Here is a 20,091-nt window from a genome sequence, read left to right on the forward strand (position 1 = left end):
GGCTTTCGCTTGTTCTATAAGCCACTGAAAAACACACAGTGACACGCTTTCTTTCACTTTAAAGTCTTTGTGTTGTGTTTGTACAACTTTTAAAGACCTGCTAGATAGTTGTAGTTTTTCCTTAAGGGATCGAAAACAAAATGTTGCCCACTCACAGTAAGCTAAACCGCTTCCAAGCGTTGAATTTTGTCTCTACATGCTAGCAGATGGGATTCTTATCGTAAAAGTTAAACCAACAAGAACAGAAATCACACATTTGTTCTCGCCCCTGATTGATTTATCCGACTTGTGTAAGCTGCGACCTTTAGGTTCATGTTAAATCTCTTAAAGGCTCGGTCTATTTGCTGTTTATAACCTACAAAGGTCTTAGTAGTAGTAGCAGCAACCAGCTGAAGTGACTGGAAATCTGGGAAGTGCAGTGATGAGATCAAGCTTAGTTAATCATAATGTCAGTGGTGGTCCCTTTGGAGCAGAAGGCAGCCCCGTAATTGTGCATGTGTCTTTTCAGTGTTTGCTGAGCTCATAGCTTTATTTAGCCCAAAGCTCTGCTGGCTCCTCACTGCACTAAACACCTAACCTTTTTGCCACTGGGAGCTTTATTGAAACTTGAAGAGCTCCATGTCCCTTCTGTGCATATTATCCCTGCTTTGCATCATCACTGCTCTGGTAAAGGACAAAGCTTTGACTTAAGAAGACTCAGTCCTATGATTTCCCAAATTACAGCCAAATTTCTCTTTCTCAAGCCTGGTGTACACTTCTCAGGTTTACTGTGTGCAATGTATGGACTGTTCAACGCTTAATCATTTACTCCCAAGTTTCCCCTAAGGGTTTGTTGACATTGGCTTTACTTCCCCATTGTTTGGGGTCTCACCAGCCCCCACAGCCCTTTATGTAAAATAATAGCAGTTGCGAAATCGGCAAGTTTTTATCTCCTTTGAATGTTGTGGTTTTCCCCTGACTTCATAAAACCCTGAAAGTATTCAACGAGGAACATTTCTGTTAGCCACAAAAAAGAGTTTCCACCATTTGATTAGGATGACAATATACAGAAAATATCATACAACATTATCATTACACAAAATAAGGACATATTTGATGCTGTCTAAACATATTTGCATTTCTTTTATTTAGAGTATTTTAAGATAGTTTCACTTGAAAGCTAGTTATAGCTTTGGATAGTATTTTAAAAGAAAACTATTATATACTTTAATCTGCTTTGGAAGCTTCCAGATTTACTACCAGGTTAGGAACTGCTATATACTGAGGTTTAAAGTCAGTTTTACCCCAAAGAGGTCCCCAGTGAGCCATTCTCTTCCAATAAAATCACATTAAGTCTCTCTTTTTTTTCCATCTGTGACCATAACAAGGACCCCGACATTAGGCAAAGTCAAACAAAACAAACAAACATCTTCCCAACTGCCCCCCTCTCACACAGTAAAACTTTCAAGACCGTCACATCTCCTCCCCTGGAATATCAAAATATTCCTTTCGGCTTTGCTCTTTCCTAACCATCCCACCAGCCTGTCTGATCACTATGGAAACAGCACAGTCCAGTCAGCAGTGATTGAAACTGGGAAGGCCCTGCGCACAGTGTGTAAAATAAGCCCACCGCAGCAGGGGAAGCTCAGCAACCACACTGATCCTCTGTGGTTCTCCCGTGGCAGGGACCATGTTAGCCACACTCTGGAAAACATTACATACCAGGCAACATTCATGTTGCATATGTGTTCCTGTGTTTGAAGAGACTTGGAGCATCCTCAACAATAACAAAAGAATGTGTAATTTCCTCGTGGCCTACGCAGGCAAGGTTGCAGGCTTCTGAGAAGTTCATGTGGCTTGAATATTGCCTTTTGAACTAGTTTTTCAGGAACGATTAGCTAAGGAAAATGACTAACCGGTCTCGTCACCACCAACTATGGTCAATTTATTATTCATCATCTTCCATCTGGTGGTCTAACCTTAATAGCTACACAGACTGGTAGTGTCTTCATTGACCTTGGCTAGTGTTTATATATTTACAAGCTCTTAATATTTAGGCATTTTGCCTGTCAGGTCTTTAACCCAGGATGACATTGCTATTAATATACACTGTACCAATGGAACCTGTAAACAACTTTAGATGAATTTGATCTCGCTCTTGGTGAAGTGTGGAGACATTTTGTAGTCCAAGAAATCTGTCACCATTCTCGACAGCCGCAAAGTTAATCTTGGTCTTGTCCTTCCATCACAACGTGTGTGATATGGATTAGCAAAACAAAGTGTGGGATCTGTCTTTTAATGTTCTTTAACTGTCACCGTGCTTCAGATTTCTGGTAATATGAAGCTGGAATTGAAACAACTTACTTTTATCAAAATACTTTACTGTTTATTTTCTATTAATCTGACTTTAGTGTTTTAGTTTTTTTGTCCAATGACAAGTTAGATTACACATCTAAGAGGTAAATGGGAGTAAGTAATCCTCTATTATATGTTTTGATGTCGTCTAGCATAATATGTTTTGGAAAATGAGTTCAAACTGACGATGGATAACATAACCGTACTGGAATGTTTGTGTTTGCCACTCATAGTAAAATAAATAAGTTAAATAGCAAAGTATCTTACTAATCAAACCACTTATCCACTTGATAAAACTATATAAAAATCCAATATTGCCAAAAAGCTGTCCCGCTCATTGGCTTACAGTGTACCCACAATGCCCAAATCCTCTTACAGATATTAAAATGATACTTGTTCGGTTCAGTGATGCAGAAGCTGATACAGCATCCAACTCTGGTTTGACATCTTTCCATGCTCTTTGCAGCTCAGAGCCAGTTTCTGAACTTCTGGCACTCCAAAATAATATTTTTAAAAAAGATGTCCATTTAAATGTCTCAGTTTGACAATGGACCAACTAGCTTTTTCTATATCCCTTACAAAATCCTTAACATGGCCATCCAATTTAAGATCAAGTTGATTTTCAACATTTTTTTTCAAGGAAAAAGACAAAGGATGTGTTTCAATGTCAGGAACCACATTTAGGGTTTTTCATTTTTCTTCCCCTCTTGATATCATATTTAACAGAATAGATTTGTAGTGGTAATATTGTGGGCAGTGGTGCTTGCTGGTCATTTCCAGCCGTTGGTGAGTTGAAGGCAGATAAAATTTCCTTTGCCTCAAAAATGTCTTTTGTTTAATATTACCTGTAAACAGACTATACAATTGGGAGTTTGTATATATTGCTGTATTAGATGTTTTAGAGCTTGACTATGTTTTGAAACAATCAGGAGACGGGTGCATCTATTTCTCTAAATCTTGCTGATTGCAATGACTTTTTGTCTAAATTCATCAGCTATAAAAACAAATACTACTCTGTTCTCTTACATTGTGCTAGATTTTAGCAAATGCCTTTTTAATGTGGAACAAGGCCTCTTTTTAAACCTGGGTCCAGGACAAGTATTGCCACTTGCATAATGTATATTTTTGTTTATCCCCTACAGTGCAATTTGCAAGTAATCTCCAAGTAATAGTACAAACCAAAGGAAATTTGAAAAGTCACGTGTGGCCATCATATCCTGTTGTTGCACATCTCATCTCTTTCTTCCTACTTTTTCTCTCTCTGTGCAGCACTCTAGAACGTTTTACAGCACCACAAAACTAGAAACACCTTGTCCTGTGTGTTGTAGGTGTGTTGTGGCTGGAGCCGTCATCATTGCGTCGGAGTGGAGTTGCCGTGGCAGCCCTGACGGGGCGCAGGAGGAGGGTGGCGATGGAGAGGGACTGGCCGACGGGGCAGACCGTGGATTGGACGGGGATCCCGAAGGGGTCTGGAGTCCCGACATTGAGCAGAGCTTTCAGGAAGCTTTGGCCATCTACCCTCCCTGTGGCAGGAGGAAGATCATACTTTCAGACGAGGGGAAGATGTATGGTGAGAAACAGCTTTATTCACATTATTTTAATACAGTCATCCATCCTCTCCATCTCCTCCCTCCTCTACTCTGTCTCCATCCAAATCAAAGGCCAAATGTAACATATGTGAAGAGCTTGAAAGGGGAGAAACTGTGCTCTATCTTGCTTGTTACGGATTTTGACCAAACATTTTCTGTCATGGAACTGCAAACATTGCACAAGGTTTACTGCGCAGCTTTACAGCTGCTTGTAAATTCCACAAGCATCAATCCTTTTAGATAAATCCAAAATATTTTTTTTGGAGGCGGACATAAAAAATGTCCTACTATATTGAATGCATTTCTCAGGAATATTCTACTTTACTACATGCAGTTTTATTTATAGTGATGCGTGGGTCACTTTGAAATTACAGCATATAGTATATCAACTGTTGCAGCAGTGCCACTACACAATGAGATTGGCAATCTATAGCATGTAAAAGTACTTACCATTGTAAACCAAACTATCACTTACATGTAAGCACAATGACTTGAATTCTAGCTGCTGCAAAACAATGAGTGACTGATTGCTGGTTTTTATTTTGTCTATTTTCTTTTCAGCTTTAAATAATTTGTTTGTTTGACAGTTTAAAATTTGACTTATTGTAAAACTGTACAATGCTTATGTGTTTAGAACCCAGTCTGCCACCTGTGTAATGTGAGACCCGAATGAGAATTACAAAATAATGTCTGACATTCCATCTGTACACACACACACACACAAAAATCACATTCCCGATATTGTTTGCTTCTCCAAGGAACCACCACAAAAGCTTGTATTGATTAGCTGCCTACACTTTGGAACCTAGTTGGTTATTGATCCTTCTTGCAGAGACCTCTTAGTTAGTGCACAGGTGATGTGCTTGCTGGTACTTTTGGAGAAGGCTATTTAACTTTAGGGTCAGAGGGCAGCCAGGACCAACTGGGTCAAAGATACAGCAAGTAGACATTTCAGGTCAAGTTAAGGGTAACGTATGAAGAAGCTGCTCGATTGCACCGTAGGACCATTGATTGCTGGGCGGAGGTGTGTTGCATTTGTGTGTCAACAGGATTGCACAACAAACTACTGAGCTGAATTTCATGAAACTTAGTGTAGAGCATGAGCAAAGGCAGATCCTGGGAATTTAGGTGCAGGTCCTTATGAAGCAGTGAATCCAGGATTTTTTTTCCTCCCCGACTCTATTTAACATTTCAAAGTAACACATTTTTTGTTTGTCAGAGAGAATTTGCCGAAACTTCCAGGCCAGATTTCATGAGACTGGAAATGTGGAGCATGGGGTAAGGAAGGAGCCATTAGATTGTGCTGCCAATCTGGATCACTTTCTTAAAGGCATTTGCTTTGATGGAGGTTACACTCTCCAAGTGCCCTGTTAGTATCAGTCTGTGGGACTGTAGAGCCAGAGTTGTAACACATGCACACATGCAATGTGCCTTTTGTTTGTTTTTATTAAGATTGGTTCAGGATGCTGTCTGTAAGGAGAGTTTTGTATTTTGACTGTTTGATCTTACCTTATTGAAGGCTTTGGCTCACATCCAACATTCCTTGCATTTCTTTCTTTCTTTCTTTTTTTTTGTCTGAGTTTTGGCATTCCCATCGACAGAAGTCTATGTCATGCGTTTGTGTATATGTGAGGGTGTGCGGTGAGGGAAACGGGATATGTGATCCCATGCGACAGAAAGGGAAAGTTTGTTTCAGCATTGCAGCGTTTTCTCCTTTTGTGGAAGTGTGGGCTCACTGTGTTGACCTCCCCCCACTTCCCTCTTAATAAACAGGGATAGTCTCATTGGTTTACACATTCACACTTTGAAAAGCTGCACTGACACTGAACATAATACCAGTGCTCATTATTGACCAACCGCTTTCTCATTTTCTAACCAGCTTATAGAACAACGGCCACAAACTTTCGCAGCACTTCTTCAACATACTCTAAATATCCATTTTGGGTTTCAGTTTCTGCACAAAAAGTTGTTGCTTGGGAAATTTTTATTCACATCCAGTATTTTCTATTATAAATGAGTGGAAAGGGTATTTGTTCAGTAAAAGCTTTCAAATTAAAGTACTATTTAAAACATAGTGAAAAGCAAACTGCCTCAGTTGTTTAATCAGAGTTTCTCAAAATTTCAGTCTGTTATTTTGTCATATTTACTCCAGGATGATCCAGAGGGGATCCTCATATCCTACACTATGATGATATTTTTTTCTCATCTTACCAAACTTCTATAATAACTTCCATCAATCCACCCCTAATGTACTTTAAAAAAAAATCTTGAATGTGTAGAACTGTGCATTAGCAACTGGTTTCAACTCATAACCAGCTTTGGAAGTCCAATTTTAGTGGAATAATTAAGAAAGTTTTGTTTCAAGTCTCCTTTTCAGTTCCTAAACAGTACTCACTTGTGCCAGTTTGTACTGAAAACACCTACTGTATATCTGTCTGTCCCATTTGGCTGGATGTCGGACTCTCTTCCTGTTTCTTATCACATTTATCTTAAATAAATCGTGAGCTCACATTATTCTCAGTTAACCTACTCAGCCACAGCTGAGTTGCTTGATTAGCAGTTGAACAGTACATATTGGGTGACTGTCCAGTAACAGTCACCTCAATCAAGCAATTGCTGTGCTACAAAACACTTTAAAAGGCCTTTATATGGCTCTGATATTGTTACAGTAAAGTAGCTGATACAAACCTCATGAGCATCATTTCACACAGTTGTGTTGTGAGGAACTCTAGAGGACACTCTGGCAACACTACATAAAGAGAGACTGTTTATTTCACACAGACTTTCAATTGCTATTATGCTTATCTCGGTATGTTAAAACTGACTATAGTAACTGTACTACTGCTTAATGTGTGTACTTTTTTCTGTGACTGCAGCAATGAGCTGGTACTCGCACGGTGGGAGATATTCAGTTTCCACAAAAAACCCAGTTGTCTGTGTGACCACCTTTCTTCATGGGGATGTGTAGTTAGGCTGTGGGTGTGCTAACGCTAATTGCCAAAAAACATAGTAACTGTATTAATTCACAGACTTTTTACTAAGCATTTGTTGTGGTCGAGGACTACTTAGATCCTTTACATGTGTAGAAGTACTAATGCCACACTGAAATAGCCTGCACTGAAAGTGGTACTTAAAGTAAAAAACATATTTAAGTGTAATCACGAAACTTATTTAAAGTAAAATAACTTTGTACAGAAACTTTCCTTCTGTACACTGCAATACAGTACATTGTCTGATTATGTTATTACTACCTATGCATTAATTTAAAGGCAGGATTTTACTGCTGCAGTAACCATCTGACCTTCAAAAGTTTGAAAACGAGAAGCTTTACGAACCGGACTTGATGAGCAAAATTAGCAGCCCTATGTATTTGCTCTCTGTCAGTGCTTTTATTGTCATTGTGTAGAAGATGTTTCAGAACTTTGACTAAATCCGACATTGGTAGATCGCCAGAATGCTTTTGCAGACTAGTGAATTTAAATCCATTTGACATGAATCCAGATCATAAAACTGGAAAAGCATATGCGGATTACAGCTCATGTGTGAGAAAGACAATGATGTCACATGTCTGCGTGTTCAGAAATGTGAAATGGTTAATGCAGCTGTTAAGCCTGAAAAAGACAATAAATAATCTACATTGTTATCATCATATACAATTACAGAAAACTCCACGACACTGATATCAAATTAGGAGAATTAGGAGCTTTACTGAAGCTCATCCTGCTAAACTAGGCCAGTCGTAATTGAGCTTCAGTCTCTGTGCTGCCTTTGCTCTCAGTCATATGTTGCTACCATGATGTCACCCTGGATTATAATGTCAAGCATGTATTTCCAAATTGGGATGATCAGCAGACAGATCACTTGCTCTCCCACACACAGGGTGACACAGATAACGCAGGAGATACTGTTTGCAATGACAGCATTTTAGTATCACGTTGGTAATTGCTAGTAATAATAATGACAATATTATTAGGTAATAGTTTGTTGAGGCAGTCACAGTCACTATTGTAGCACTATTTATTTATTTATTTTTTTGACTCTGTACTTGTGTTTTTGCAGTTGTTTGCAGTGTGTTGTCAGAGATTTTGTCCCCTATTCTCATATGGTGGTAGTTGGGTCTGAGGGGTGCAAATGCTGCCATCATTGAATTGAATTTCCCTTCTGGGATAAATAAAGTATTTTTTTTTCATTTAATTTTAGAATAGAATAGAATAGAATAGAATAGAATGCCTTTATTGTCACTATACACATGTACAATGAGATTAAGAGCAGCTCCTTTAGTGCAATATAGAATAAGAACAAAATAAAGAGCAAAAAATAAAAAAATAGAGAGATTTAAATATAAAATAAGATAGGTTATATATACAGTATAAGTTATATGTACAGTATGAAATTAGAAAAATATTGCACAGCATGGTCAGAGGTGATATTGCACATTTAAATAGAGTTTACAGTAGTTTACAATGTAATGCAAATAATAGCACCAGAGTTGATGGAGAACAGTTAAACAAAAAATGTTTTTGTTTTTTTTAGTTGATTGCTGTCGATAGCAGGCATGTGTTTTGTAACTACCTCTTTTAAATCAAACAATGTATTTATCAAAATTTTAGAAATTGCAACGAATAATGCAGGTTCTGTGGGAGGTTTCTTCTTGTTAAGGTGGATTTTTTTTTTTGCTTTCAACTGTTGCCAAAGAGCTTACTCAAAGGGAATCATTTGGATTTGTTGGGCTTCTCTCTATAATTTAGTATAGTTAGATTTGTCCCTGTACAAATAAAACTGAATTGAGTTGACTTAAAAAAGCATTTCTATCATCACCTTGAGGTAATTATGATCTTAAATTCTATTATTAAAGCAAAGAAACAAAAAATCTTCAGCCACCAATATATATTATGCATCCCTAAGATTAGTAAAGGCAGCTTCACACCCTGCTGTGCAAAAGTCCAACTGGTCCTACGTGAAGTATGCTAAATGTTTGTAAGACACCTTGCCAACCATCTTACTCTGATCAGTATGTTTTTAAAGTTATTTTAATAAAATATCTCAAAGACTCGTTTGTTTCTTTTCTCACTAGGCCAATCTCTTTATTGTGCATTGTCTCTCTTTATCTCGTTTTGATGCCGTCTCATCTGTACTTTCAAGTAGGACGTAAATGGGTAAACGCTGGATTGATGAGGAAGATGAGGGGAGAAACAGGAGAGATAAGTTCCTGTAAAACATGAGATTTACATGATTTTTGAACAAGCATAGTTGAGTGCAAAGGAACTTTATCTTCCAATACAGTCATGTGATTTCATCATTGTGTTGTAAAACCCTCCTCCAATGTCCCTAATCTTTCATTGTATGTAAATTGTGTAAATTAAACATATCACAACAAAAGGGACATGACCCGACTTCCAGAGAAAAAGCATTGTGACTCTTGTGGAATGGTGGTAGACTGCATGAACGTGCATGTGTCCTGTTTTGGGAATTGGAGCAGACTGCTGTGTCTGAGTCAGCCCCTTCTGTTGATTTTGGGGAATTCTGTGTTCTGGTAACTTAACAGAGCTGATATGACTCATCTAAAGTCCCTATGGTGTCGCACTGCTTCCCAGAAAGAAGGATGGTGATGTGGATGATGTTAGTTCATGTGAATATGTAATAAACGGTTACAGCCGCGAAATCAGTCGAGCCAACTTTTAGATTTAACCTCTTAAATCTAAAAGCAGTCAGAGTGAATAGTGAGTTGCTCATCAGTTACGATTCGAGACAAGCACATCATCAGGTGTGGGTTGGAGCTGGGGAGGCAGAGAAAGAAAATGCTGACCAGGCAGTCTGTGGTGACCACATTTTGGAAGTCTGTTAACAATATGATGACCTCTCCACTCTTTTCCCTCCATTCCTACCATTTGTCCATCTGTTTTGGAGCTCTGCCAGCAAGCAAGGCCAAATCTGACTGAAACAACACAGACTGTTCTTAATGGAAATATCTTACGGCCATAGAACTGGAAAGCTTGCCAGTTCTTTTAATAATGTGATGGGGAATACAATAGGCTTATACGAGCCTCGGCACTTTGGCACTAAAAGTGCAGTCACATTAAACTTCATTTCCAATACACTCAAGGGATGAAAAAAGTCACTGGCAATGTCACTGCGACCCCTTGGCTAAAAAAGCATGAAGGACTCATTGTCTGGCCATTTGTGGTATAATTGTACTGAAGCAGATTCACCATAGATCTACACCCACGAATAGACTGCCTGGTTTCAGTGTTTCACATTGGATCAAGTTAAGTTAAATTGAGTGTGGCCTCGTGAATTAGATCATTCAATTCTGTCATCCTTGTATTGTTTTGTTTTTACATTTGCTTCAGTGAGTAAATGAGATTGGTTGCAAAAAGTGGTGCAATTAAAAATATGCCTGTTCAGTGAACACAACAAAAAAACTAAGACATGACCCACTGACGTGTATTTGTTCAGCTCTGGATGAACGTTTTTGCACAGTGTTAACATCAGGCATTATTAAATTTGGCCAAAAATGTGGCTATCCTGATTGGTTAGGGTCATTTTCTGTCGGTTGCAGTGAAATCCCTCTTGGGTAATTTTACCAAAAATTTGCACAAATCAGCTTTTGAATATTAATTTTGTCCATTTTTAGATAATCGTTAAAAAAAATTACAGGGCCTTGCATGCTTAACAATGTCTGCCAACAAAAAGGGTTCCAAGAAAAGGGGACCATTTGCTATTAGCTGGGGCTAATGTCATAATGTGGGCACTGATGATAGGCTGTTACAGCGAGGTAATTGACTGACTGGTTAAATTTGAGCGGCAGCCATATTCTTGCAGTGTTCACTAGAAAATGTTGGCATAATAAAGCAAATGTAAAAATAAGAAGAATCGCCATTCCTTATACCAGCTCCATCAGCGTTGAACTTTCTGATATAGAAAAAATACTATAGTGTGTTACTAATGTGTTATTACCTTACCTTGTTATTGATGTGGCGGAAATGTTTTTGTCTGTAAGTGCTCCTTCTGATTTGTATCTATTGCTTTCTAAATGCTAGGTCGAAATGAGCTGATAGCTCGCTATATCAAGCTGCGAACGGGGAAGACACGCACACGCAAACAGGTATGTAGAGATGTTACTGAAGACGACAGCATTGACATCTGTTTGATGTAGCAGCATTTACTAGATGCAGCTCATGTATTTTCTGATTTTTTCTTTGCTGTAATTCACCCATGCACCTTATTAAAGTGATTATTGTTGGACCTTGTCTGTTTGAAATTGTAAAACCATTATGTGTCTGTTTTCATCGGGGTAACCCTGGCCCTATAGGTGTCTAGTCACATTCAGGTTTTGGCACGTAAGAGGGTACGAGAATACCAGGCAAGCATCAAGGTGGGTTCCCATTGAATCAACTCACCCTTTCCTCTGTAGTCACATCCCTTTTCTTTTCTTTTCTTTTCTTTTCTTTTCTTTTCTTTTCTTTTCTTTTCTTTTCTTTTCCTTGTTCCTCCCATCCTTTTTCCTCCATCCTGTTTTTCTTCAGGTCTCTAGTCACCTGCAAGTCTTGGCCAAGAGAAAGTCTCGTGAGATTCAGACTAAGCTCAAGGTACACGCTCACTGACTTTGCAATGCTAGCTGCTTCGCTCTGCATGTGGCACATTACTAACTTCCCCCATTATATCACTGAGAACGTCTTGGTCAGGAGTTGCAGCTGATGTGTACCTCTGTGGCAGGGTTGCTACGTTTTGATTTCTGCAGTAGTTGGGAATCATCCTAAAAGTGCAACTACGTAGCAGAGACTACATGAACTATAAGCAGTCGGCTCCAGCTAGTTTATGTTTTTGTCCTATGTTTTCACATTCAGCACTATGTGGAACGAGTTAAAAAGGGATCTGTCATTTTTTCCATCAATAATAGACAAAATTACATGATGATGCATGACAAATCCATTTAGTGTTGTGGTGATGCCATGCTATCTGAGCTTTTGGCATCTGAGTCAAGACCACAGGAAACTCCTGATGGAACAGTTTAAATCCAATTTAGAAGCAGTTAGTTGCATGATTGTTGTACAGTCATTAGAGCACAGAAATAGTGTTTTTTATTGGCAGTAGGAATGTGGTGTGACAGGCTTGGGCTTTGCAAGCTAATGTTTTCAAGCATCTTATTTGTTTGCTTGTTTGCTTTATAGGTCTCATACATTTATGCATATTTGGTAGCATTGCTCAGTATGAAAGCCAGCGGCTTTGAATGTATATCATAATTTGTGGGGAAGCGGCTTTTGTTACGATGCATGGCAGTTTCATTCGTCTTTGTTCAGCGGGTTTGTTGCCTTCCATAGATAACTGCATGAGAGTCTGTACCTTGCTTGGTTAACCCGCAGGTATGGCTATTGTAATGAACATGAATGCTTGCATACACACAAACATGCAACAGGTTTTAATGTGCCCCTCATCGATGTGTACACTTGAGGAATTTCAGTTTTCTCTTTTAATTTCTGATCTCCACATTCCTACTCTTGAACATTTCCCTCAGTTCTTTGTCTTTTCTGTTTAGTCACTTTTCTTGTGTTTGACTGTGCCCTGTAATAAAGTCTGTTTGTGAAAACATTTTGCAACAAAGACATTCAATTTGCTGCTTTCTGATACATGGTTTCTGATTGAACTTGGGGAGTGTAACTTTTCAAGATTTCCAGGTCAGCATATTTCCTGGTGCAAACATAAGCTGCTCTAAGATGGCACAGATTAGTAAAGAATATCTAGCCCTGTCAAAGTAACGTTCATGTTTCTGAGCTTAGCACCATGCATCTGTTTGACAAGGTAGATTTAGGGTGTAGTCTTTTTAAAGAGTTACAGTTGCTTTAGAAAGTATTTGGGCCTGTTTAGTTTGTGCACATTTTATAATGAAGAAAAAGTCAATTTGAATGAATACATTTGCCAGTTATTCCCATCGATCTACACTTAATAACAGTAACAGCAAATCATGTTTTTAGAAATCTTTGCAAATTTATTAACGATCAACAACTCAAATCTCTCATTTACAGAAGTATTCAGCCCCTAATTCAGTACTCTGTTGAAACCCTTAAGGCAGCAGTTACAGCTTTTTGTTTTCAGGGGTAAGTCTCAACAGGCTTTGCACACTAGGATTTGGGCAGTTTATCCCCTTCTTCCTGACAGATCCTCTGAAGCTCCCTCAGATTGGATGGGGAGCATCTGCGATCTGCCATCCACAGATGTTCTGTAGGGTTGAAGTCTGGGCTTTGGCTGGGCGAGTCAAGGACAGTCAGACTTTTCCTTAAGGAACCCCGGTGTTGTCCTGACCTTATGTTTTTGATTATTCTCGTGCTGAAACGTCAGCTGTAGTCCCAGTCTCAGATCACTTGGATCTTCGGGGACCTTACTGTATTTGGCTTCATCCTTCAATTCCGATCAGTCTCTCTCTGTCCCTGCTGCACTCAGGACAGTGCTTCACTGTAGGGATGGTATTAGCCAGGCAATGAGCAGTGTTTGGTCTTCATCAGACGTGGTGTTTGGAGTTCTCCCTAAAGAGTTTCAGACAATCATTGACCTCATGCTCGCCTTTCAAGTCCTTTAAATGACGAGAAGGCTGTCGTATGTCTTTTACACAGAGTGACTTCCATCTAGCTTTTCTACCATAAAAACCTGATACGCTGAAGTGTTGTTGAGATGCGTGTCCTTCTGGCAGTTTCTTCTCTCTGTACAATACCTCTTAGGTTCTTGGTCACCTCGCTGAAACCAAGACCTTCTTGCTTGGCTGCTTAGATTGGCTTGAAAGCCAACCATAGATAAAGTCATGCTGGTTTCAAACTTCTTCATTTTACACTTAGTAAAGCCTGTTTGGAATACTCAAAGCTTCAGAAATGAAATAGCCTTGTCCTGCTCTATGCCTTACCAGTTTTATCATGGCGGTTTACAGAAAGTCTTACTGACTAAGCTGAGTCCAATCACTTCCACCGATAAACTTCACTCCGGTTAAAGACATCTCTGGAAGGACTGTTAAAGCTAAAAGGATGCACCTAATCACAACTTGGAAGTGCCACAGCAAAGAGTCTGCATACTTTTGTAAATGAGATATTTCGGGGTTTTTTGTTTGTTTGTTTTTTTTAAATGAAGTTGCAAAAAAACAACAACAACAATATTTTTACTTACGTGCAAAAAGTGAAGGGCTTCGAACGAGGGCGTTTTCCTAACAGTGATTCTGTAACCTGCTTTTATTTTGAATGTGCTCAAGTTAATTAATAACGTGTCTTTTTTGCCATAGGCCATGAACTTGGTAAGTTGGTTACACAACTACAGTTTTCTGCTTAAGGCTTTGTGCTGTGTGGTTGGCATCACATTGCTGCTAGTCCACAACACAGTTTTACTGCCAGACTCAAAAAAAAAATCCTGCTCATTGCTCTTTTGTTTTTAGTGGCTTTAGTTAAATACTGGTGATGGTTAGCTTTTCTAGTTTTGTGCGCCTCGTGCTTTGGCTTCCCTTTATGTCTGCTTTGCTTTCTGTCCTGTCTTCCCATATAGTTACTGCATCATGCTGAAGTACAGTACATGTTGGCTGGCTTGCTGTCTAAACTGGCCTTTTGAAGTTGGCTGACTTTGGAATGACAACCTAATTTTCACTGGAAATTTTTAGATAAGGAATTGTCATTGTGTATTACTTTGTGTTTGTCTTTCTTATTCAGGACCAGGTATCCAAAGACAAGGCACTGCAGACAGTAGCCAACCTCTCATCAGCTCAGATAGTGTCTGCGAGTGTAATGAAACCCCAGACTCCCTTCCCTCCACCAGTCAGAGTGAGACGAAAACACTGACACACACACACACACACACATCTGTTCTTTTCTACCTTCTGGGTAAAAGTCTGAGTAATACTATCTGTCCTGTTTTCCCCCTTTCGTCTTGTTTAGTTTTGGCCTGGCCCTATGCCAGGACAGCCTGGACATTCTCAGGAGTAAGTATCACTGGCAGATTAGTTGGTTTTCTTTCTTTAAAGCTAAAAAGTTTCTTGTTCAAGCTGGTGCAGTTGCTGATTTTTGGGTTCTCCTCGTCTTTTTTTTTTTGTATTTCTAGCATCAAGCCCTTTGCACAGCCACCATACACTACACTACCAGCCCCTGTCCCTGCACCTATCAGTAAGTGTGAACACAGAATAATTGATTTGCCCAATTAATATAAATAATGTCATTGTAATTTTGTGTTTTCCTGTTTTAAACGTTCGGCAGGTTACGAGGCCTTGCCACCACCTCGTCCTGCAGCTATAGCAGCTCCCGTATGGCAAGACAGAACCATTGCCTCTGCAAAATTACGGCTACTGGAGTACTCTGCTTTTATGGAGACCCAGAGAGACAGAGAGACGGTACAAACATCCAGACCCTTTGAATGAAGAGTCAGCCATGTAAAATATTGTCAAAAGCAAATCCCTCTCTTTCTACCTTCTCTTTCTTACTGTTTCTTCTTCCTTTGCTACAGTATAAACACCTTTTCGTTCACATTGGGCCATCAAACCCGGGCTACAATGACCCAGTATTGGAGTCCATAGATGTGAGGCAGATTTACGACAAGTTCTCTGAGAAGAAAGGCGGCCTGAAGGAGCTGTACGAAAAAGGGCCACACAATGCGTTCTTTCTTGTCAAGTTCTGGGTCAGTACACAAAACCAATGTTCCCCCCTGAAGTCAATTGGAGAAAAACATTCATTTTAGTTTTTTTCCATTATATTACATTCACTGCATTATTATTAATTGGTCATAGAATAGCAGGCTGGGGTAATAACCTGTTAACACCACATGGGGGAAGCAAAGCCAGTGTGACACTTGAAGACACACAGGAAAGGATGTTATTGGTAGTTGTTTCATAAACTGTATTAAATTAACCTCCCCGGTACCTTTACCACACAGAAAAGCAACAGGTGCAAGTTCTTAAGTCGTTATTTTCTCTTTTTTTTGTGTTGCTTAAACTATGTAATGGGTCTTTTCGATGTAGAGTGACAGCAAAATTATACAATTGCTCATGAAGAGCCACAGGGGTCACCCTGACCCATATACGTGCAGTAAAACACACACAAAAGAAGCGTATTTGAAATAAGTGGTAGCGTTCGGTGGTGGCTTCTTGATTTATTTTCCTCTTTTCTTCGCGTACTTTCCACACTCACTCTCTGTCCGTCTGATTGTGCTCGTTTCAGGCGGACCTGAGCAGTGACACTGAGGAGGGTTCTGGTGCGTTCTATGGTGTGAGCAGCCAGTACAGTGGCACAGAAAACATCACTATTAGCGTCTCGACAAAAGTTTGCTCCTTCGGCAAACAGGTGGTGGAGAAGGTTGAGGTGAGAGGATGAATCCTTTATTTTAATACTTGCATCGCATTTCCTGTCGACGTGTGTTTTAATTGTGACATGAGTGTGTGGATTCCTCCCATCCAGACCGAGTATGCACATTTGGAAGGAGGAAAGTACGTGTTCCGCATCCATCGTTCACCCATGTGTGAATATATGATCAACTTCATCCACAAACTCAAACACCTGCCAGAGAAATACATGATGAACAGTGTGCTGGAGAACTTCACCATTCTACAGGTACGTGTGCAGGTACTCATAGCGACGGATATGATTCGAATAAGCCTACAAATAAAACCATTATATGGACATCTTTAGTAGGCATCAAAGGTTTGTAGTTCAAGAGTTTAATATCCTCAGGGATTGTACTTCTTTTAAACCGCTCTGACTGAAAACAGAGCAGTTCATACATCATCTCGCACAGCATTTCCTGAAAGAGGATCTGAGTGAGAATCATCTCTTTATCTGTATAAAACAATTCAGTGAGTTTAAATACAAGGCTGACTATTTTCTGTAGGGTGTGTTTGAGCAGCAGTAAAGCTACAAATCCTAATTTTAAGAGACTTTTTTGCCCTTTTCACAGCCGATGAACTAAACTGTAAGATTCAGCAAAACAACAACAAAAAAAAGCTGAGCAAAATTAAAGATTTTGTAAATATTACTTTCCTTAACCCAACTCCTAGAGGTAATTTATCACCGTCCCCTCTCCTGAAGTCTGATCACGTCTTTAGGTTTTTTACTGCAGCAAAAGTTCACAAGATGAAAGATGTCTCTCCTGCGAGCTCTCTTACTTGTCATTCCCTTTGTTAGAATTGCTAAACTGATGTGTTTGTTCGTATGGTTGACTGCTAAAATCCTGACTGTCCACAATGTTCTTTTTGTGCCGTGTTTTTGCCAGGTGGTGTCCAACAGAGAAACTCAGGAGACTCTGCTGTGCATCGCCTTTGTGTTTGAAGTGTCCACGAGCGAACACGGAGCACAGTACCACGTTTATCGACTAGTTAACGACTAGCAGCATGTTGCCTGCATGCAGAGACTCTTCACAGACTTTTTGATACGTACAGCATAAACACTATTTCCAGCTCAACACACAGATTCCCCACTCCTCCACTCTAAACACACTCGTTTTATCAGACCAACCGTCACACTGTTGTCATACCTACGGCTTGTTTAATGTGTATGCGCAGATCTCTCAGCGGCGTCCCGTGACTTTTTAATTCGTGAAATAACTGAAAATATGATAGCTTAAAAAAAACAAAGCAGCAAAAGGGATAAGCTTCATTATATTAAGCTGAATACTTCATATCCCTCCTCATATACACCATATCCAGTGAGAATGTAGCGTCGATGCATTATTATTTCCAGGGAATGTTCCAAGCATATGCATTTTATGTCATAGGTGTGACTGATGTGAGACGAGTTTGAATATAGTTTGTCAAACCAACCATTTAATCAGTGTTAATGTAACCTGCCACAATGACTTATTTCTGCTACGGTTTGTGGTATCTCTGCAAGGTACAATTTGAATGACCCTACAATGGTATATCCTCTGTTACTGCTTAGTGTGAAATCGTGGACTTCTGTTTGATCCAAGGATTTGCAGAAAGTATGAGTGTGCCTCTTTTCTGAAAACAATGCACTACATGTAAAGACGTACATGTTGTATTTATATTTGAAACGGTGTCATAGTGCAAAAGAGAGCCATCACTTTAGGACTATTTTGCTGTTGAAAGGCTTCCAGCGGTACATGCTGTGGAGGGAAGATCTCGATCGGCTCACTTGTCTGTGGAAACAACGGAATGATGCACGGAGTTTTAAATTCAGTTCACACTTGGGTGTCAGCAGCATTTTTTAATGAGAGTTATCTTTACTGTTCCTAGACACAATACTGTTTTGACTTTGACTGTGTGGGCTTGCTGCAGTATTTCTACCTCCACGCGAGTTGGGATAAGAATGTGCTTTGGTTCATAAAGCCTTAAGCTGAGGAGCACTGATGTATAGGATGTGTACACTACTCTTGTAATGGTACTGTTTATAAGCCAAAATAAGGCAAATAGACTCGTTTTTGTAAAGATGAAATCTCTTTTTTTTTTTTGTACTTCACCAGCACAGCAAGAAGTGTTACTCTACACATTTAAGTTGATGGGTGTTGTGGTTGTATCTTTTCTGATGTATGGTACAGACCACATTAAGATTATCCACAGTGCACTGGGGTAGATTTTTCCCTTTATAACACTAACAAAAACTATCCAGCTGACACTTTTTTATTGTTTTGCTCTATGTAATGTTTTTGGATGACTGGTACACATGGTTCCAGCATTTTTATATTAAATCTTATTTGACTCTATCACGCCCTCTCCTGGCAGGATTATGTTTAACCACGTGGAAGGCGTTAATTTGTCTTTTGACTTTCTATTATGACAGTAAGAGCCATCTGGCTTCATTTTTTAGATAAGATAGTCATATGATATTCACTGTGTGGTCAGCCAAAAGTGTTTTATCTTTTTTCTTTCTTTCTTTCTTTCTTTGTATGTACTCTGTTTGGCTGTGCCTCATCACTCCTATGGTCAAGCCTGCTCAGTGAATTAAATCTGTGCCTTTTATGCTGTACCAATAAACTCACATGATGGTTTCTTGATAGCAACATTTTGACAACTGCTTCAAAGAGAAAGTCATTCTTCAGTTGTAAATGAGTAGATTGTAAGTGTTTTACACTAACTTGAGTTAAGAGGAATGTCATATTTGACCTCAGGGCTGAATACCCAGCCAGAATACTTACATTAAACTGTCAACTTCATTTGCTTAGTATCAGATTAAAGCGTTTTGTTTTAAATCATAGCTTTTATGTAGTCGAGCAAAGCTTTTGTAACTTGTTCATTGTTGGCATAAGAATCGACGCTTTCATTCTCTTCATTTGTTCAGTAAAAAAAGGGTGTTTTGTAGGAAATGTGTTTACATTCTTTAAATTAGATATCGAGGACGGAGGGAAGTATTTTTAATTTCTGTATGAAGACCTGAGCATCATTTAGGCAAAAAGTTTTTCAACAATATTCAGCTCTTGTCCTTATAGGCTTTTTCCAACTAAAGACATTTCTCTGTCGTACAGAAATGGGTCTATTTAATTGCATCCACTTCAGGGACATGGTCAATGGGAATCGCTCTTCAAAAATGTTATAATATATACTTGCACAACTTTAATCACCTTTCTTATTTCAGATTAATAACTCACTTGGCTATTTTAGATAATGTGAGTGTGCTTGGTTGTCTGTCTCTAAGTGTAGCCCTGTGATAGACTGGTTCCCCGTCCAGGTGTCCCCTGCCTTCACCCTGAATCAGCTGGGATAGACTCCATTCCCCCACGACCCTAGTGAGGATTACGCACTGTATAGATAATAGATAGTTATTTTAAATCACTCTCACTTGAAAGTTTTTGGTTTGTCCTGCTAGGTGGCGCTGTCCCCTCAAATTTAAAGGTTGACATGACGAATAAAAAGTGCACACTTATTGGGTACGCCTGTGACATCTTATGCAAAACAATACAGCTCTGCCAAAAATTTTGCTTTTCCTAAACTTTTATTAGTTTTTGTTGGAGGTGGCACTTTATATTTATTATCGAGGTCGTAGCGGGAGGCAGTCATGGTGTTTCGGGCTGCATTACATTTAAAAGTATTCCCAATGTCTGTATGTATGTTAACAAGATGGACAAGAAACTGGGAGTATTTTTAAGTGTATTGCAGTTCAGTACACCACCAGCACCTACTATCACCTCAATAATAAATATAAAGTAGAATCATTACCCCGTTTCATTTTAAAACAAAAAAATGTTCAGACTTGTCAAAGCA

The 20,091-nt window shown here is 39.2% G+C and overlaps 1 protein-coding gene across 4 annotated transcripts; it reads left to right on the forward strand.

Annotated features, from left to right (window-relative positions):
• The first annotated feature begins 10,956 nt into the window (after positions 1–10,956).
• tead3a (TEA domain family member 3 a) lies at positions 10,957–19,192 on the forward strand. 4 transcript variants are annotated; one of them, XM_008286139.1, is made up of 12 exons: positions 10,957–11,028; positions 11,236–11,298; positions 11,450–11,512; positions 14,185–14,196; positions 14,603–14,713; positions 14,828–14,871; positions 14,991–15,052; positions 15,143–15,276; positions 15,390–15,560; positions 16,100–16,240; positions 16,337–16,489; positions 17,148–19,192. In XM_008286139.1, exons 1-12 carry the CDS (start codon positions 10,957–10,959, stop codon positions 17,259–17,261), a joined length of 1,140 nt encoding a protein of 379 aa, XP_008284361.1. In that variant the 3' UTR covers positions 17,262–19,192. The 4 variants fall into 4 exon arrangements, with proteins under 4 accessions (XP_008284361.1, XP_008284358.1, XP_008284359.1 ...); XM_008286136.1 differs by lacking the exon at positions 11,450–11,512; XM_008286137.1 differs by lacking the exons at positions 11,450–11,512; positions 14,185–14,196.
• The last annotated feature ends 899 nt before the right edge of the window (positions 19,193–20,091 follow it).

The sequence above is a fragment of the Stegastes partitus genome, unplaced genomic scaffold (genome assembly GCF_000690725.1).
Source record: "Stegastes partitus isolate 25-593 unplaced genomic scaffold, Stegastes_partitus-1.0.2 Scaffold435, whole genome shotgun sequence".
Lineage (NCBI taxonomy): Eukaryota > Metazoa > Chordata > Actinopteri > Pomacentridae > Stegastes > Stegastes partitus.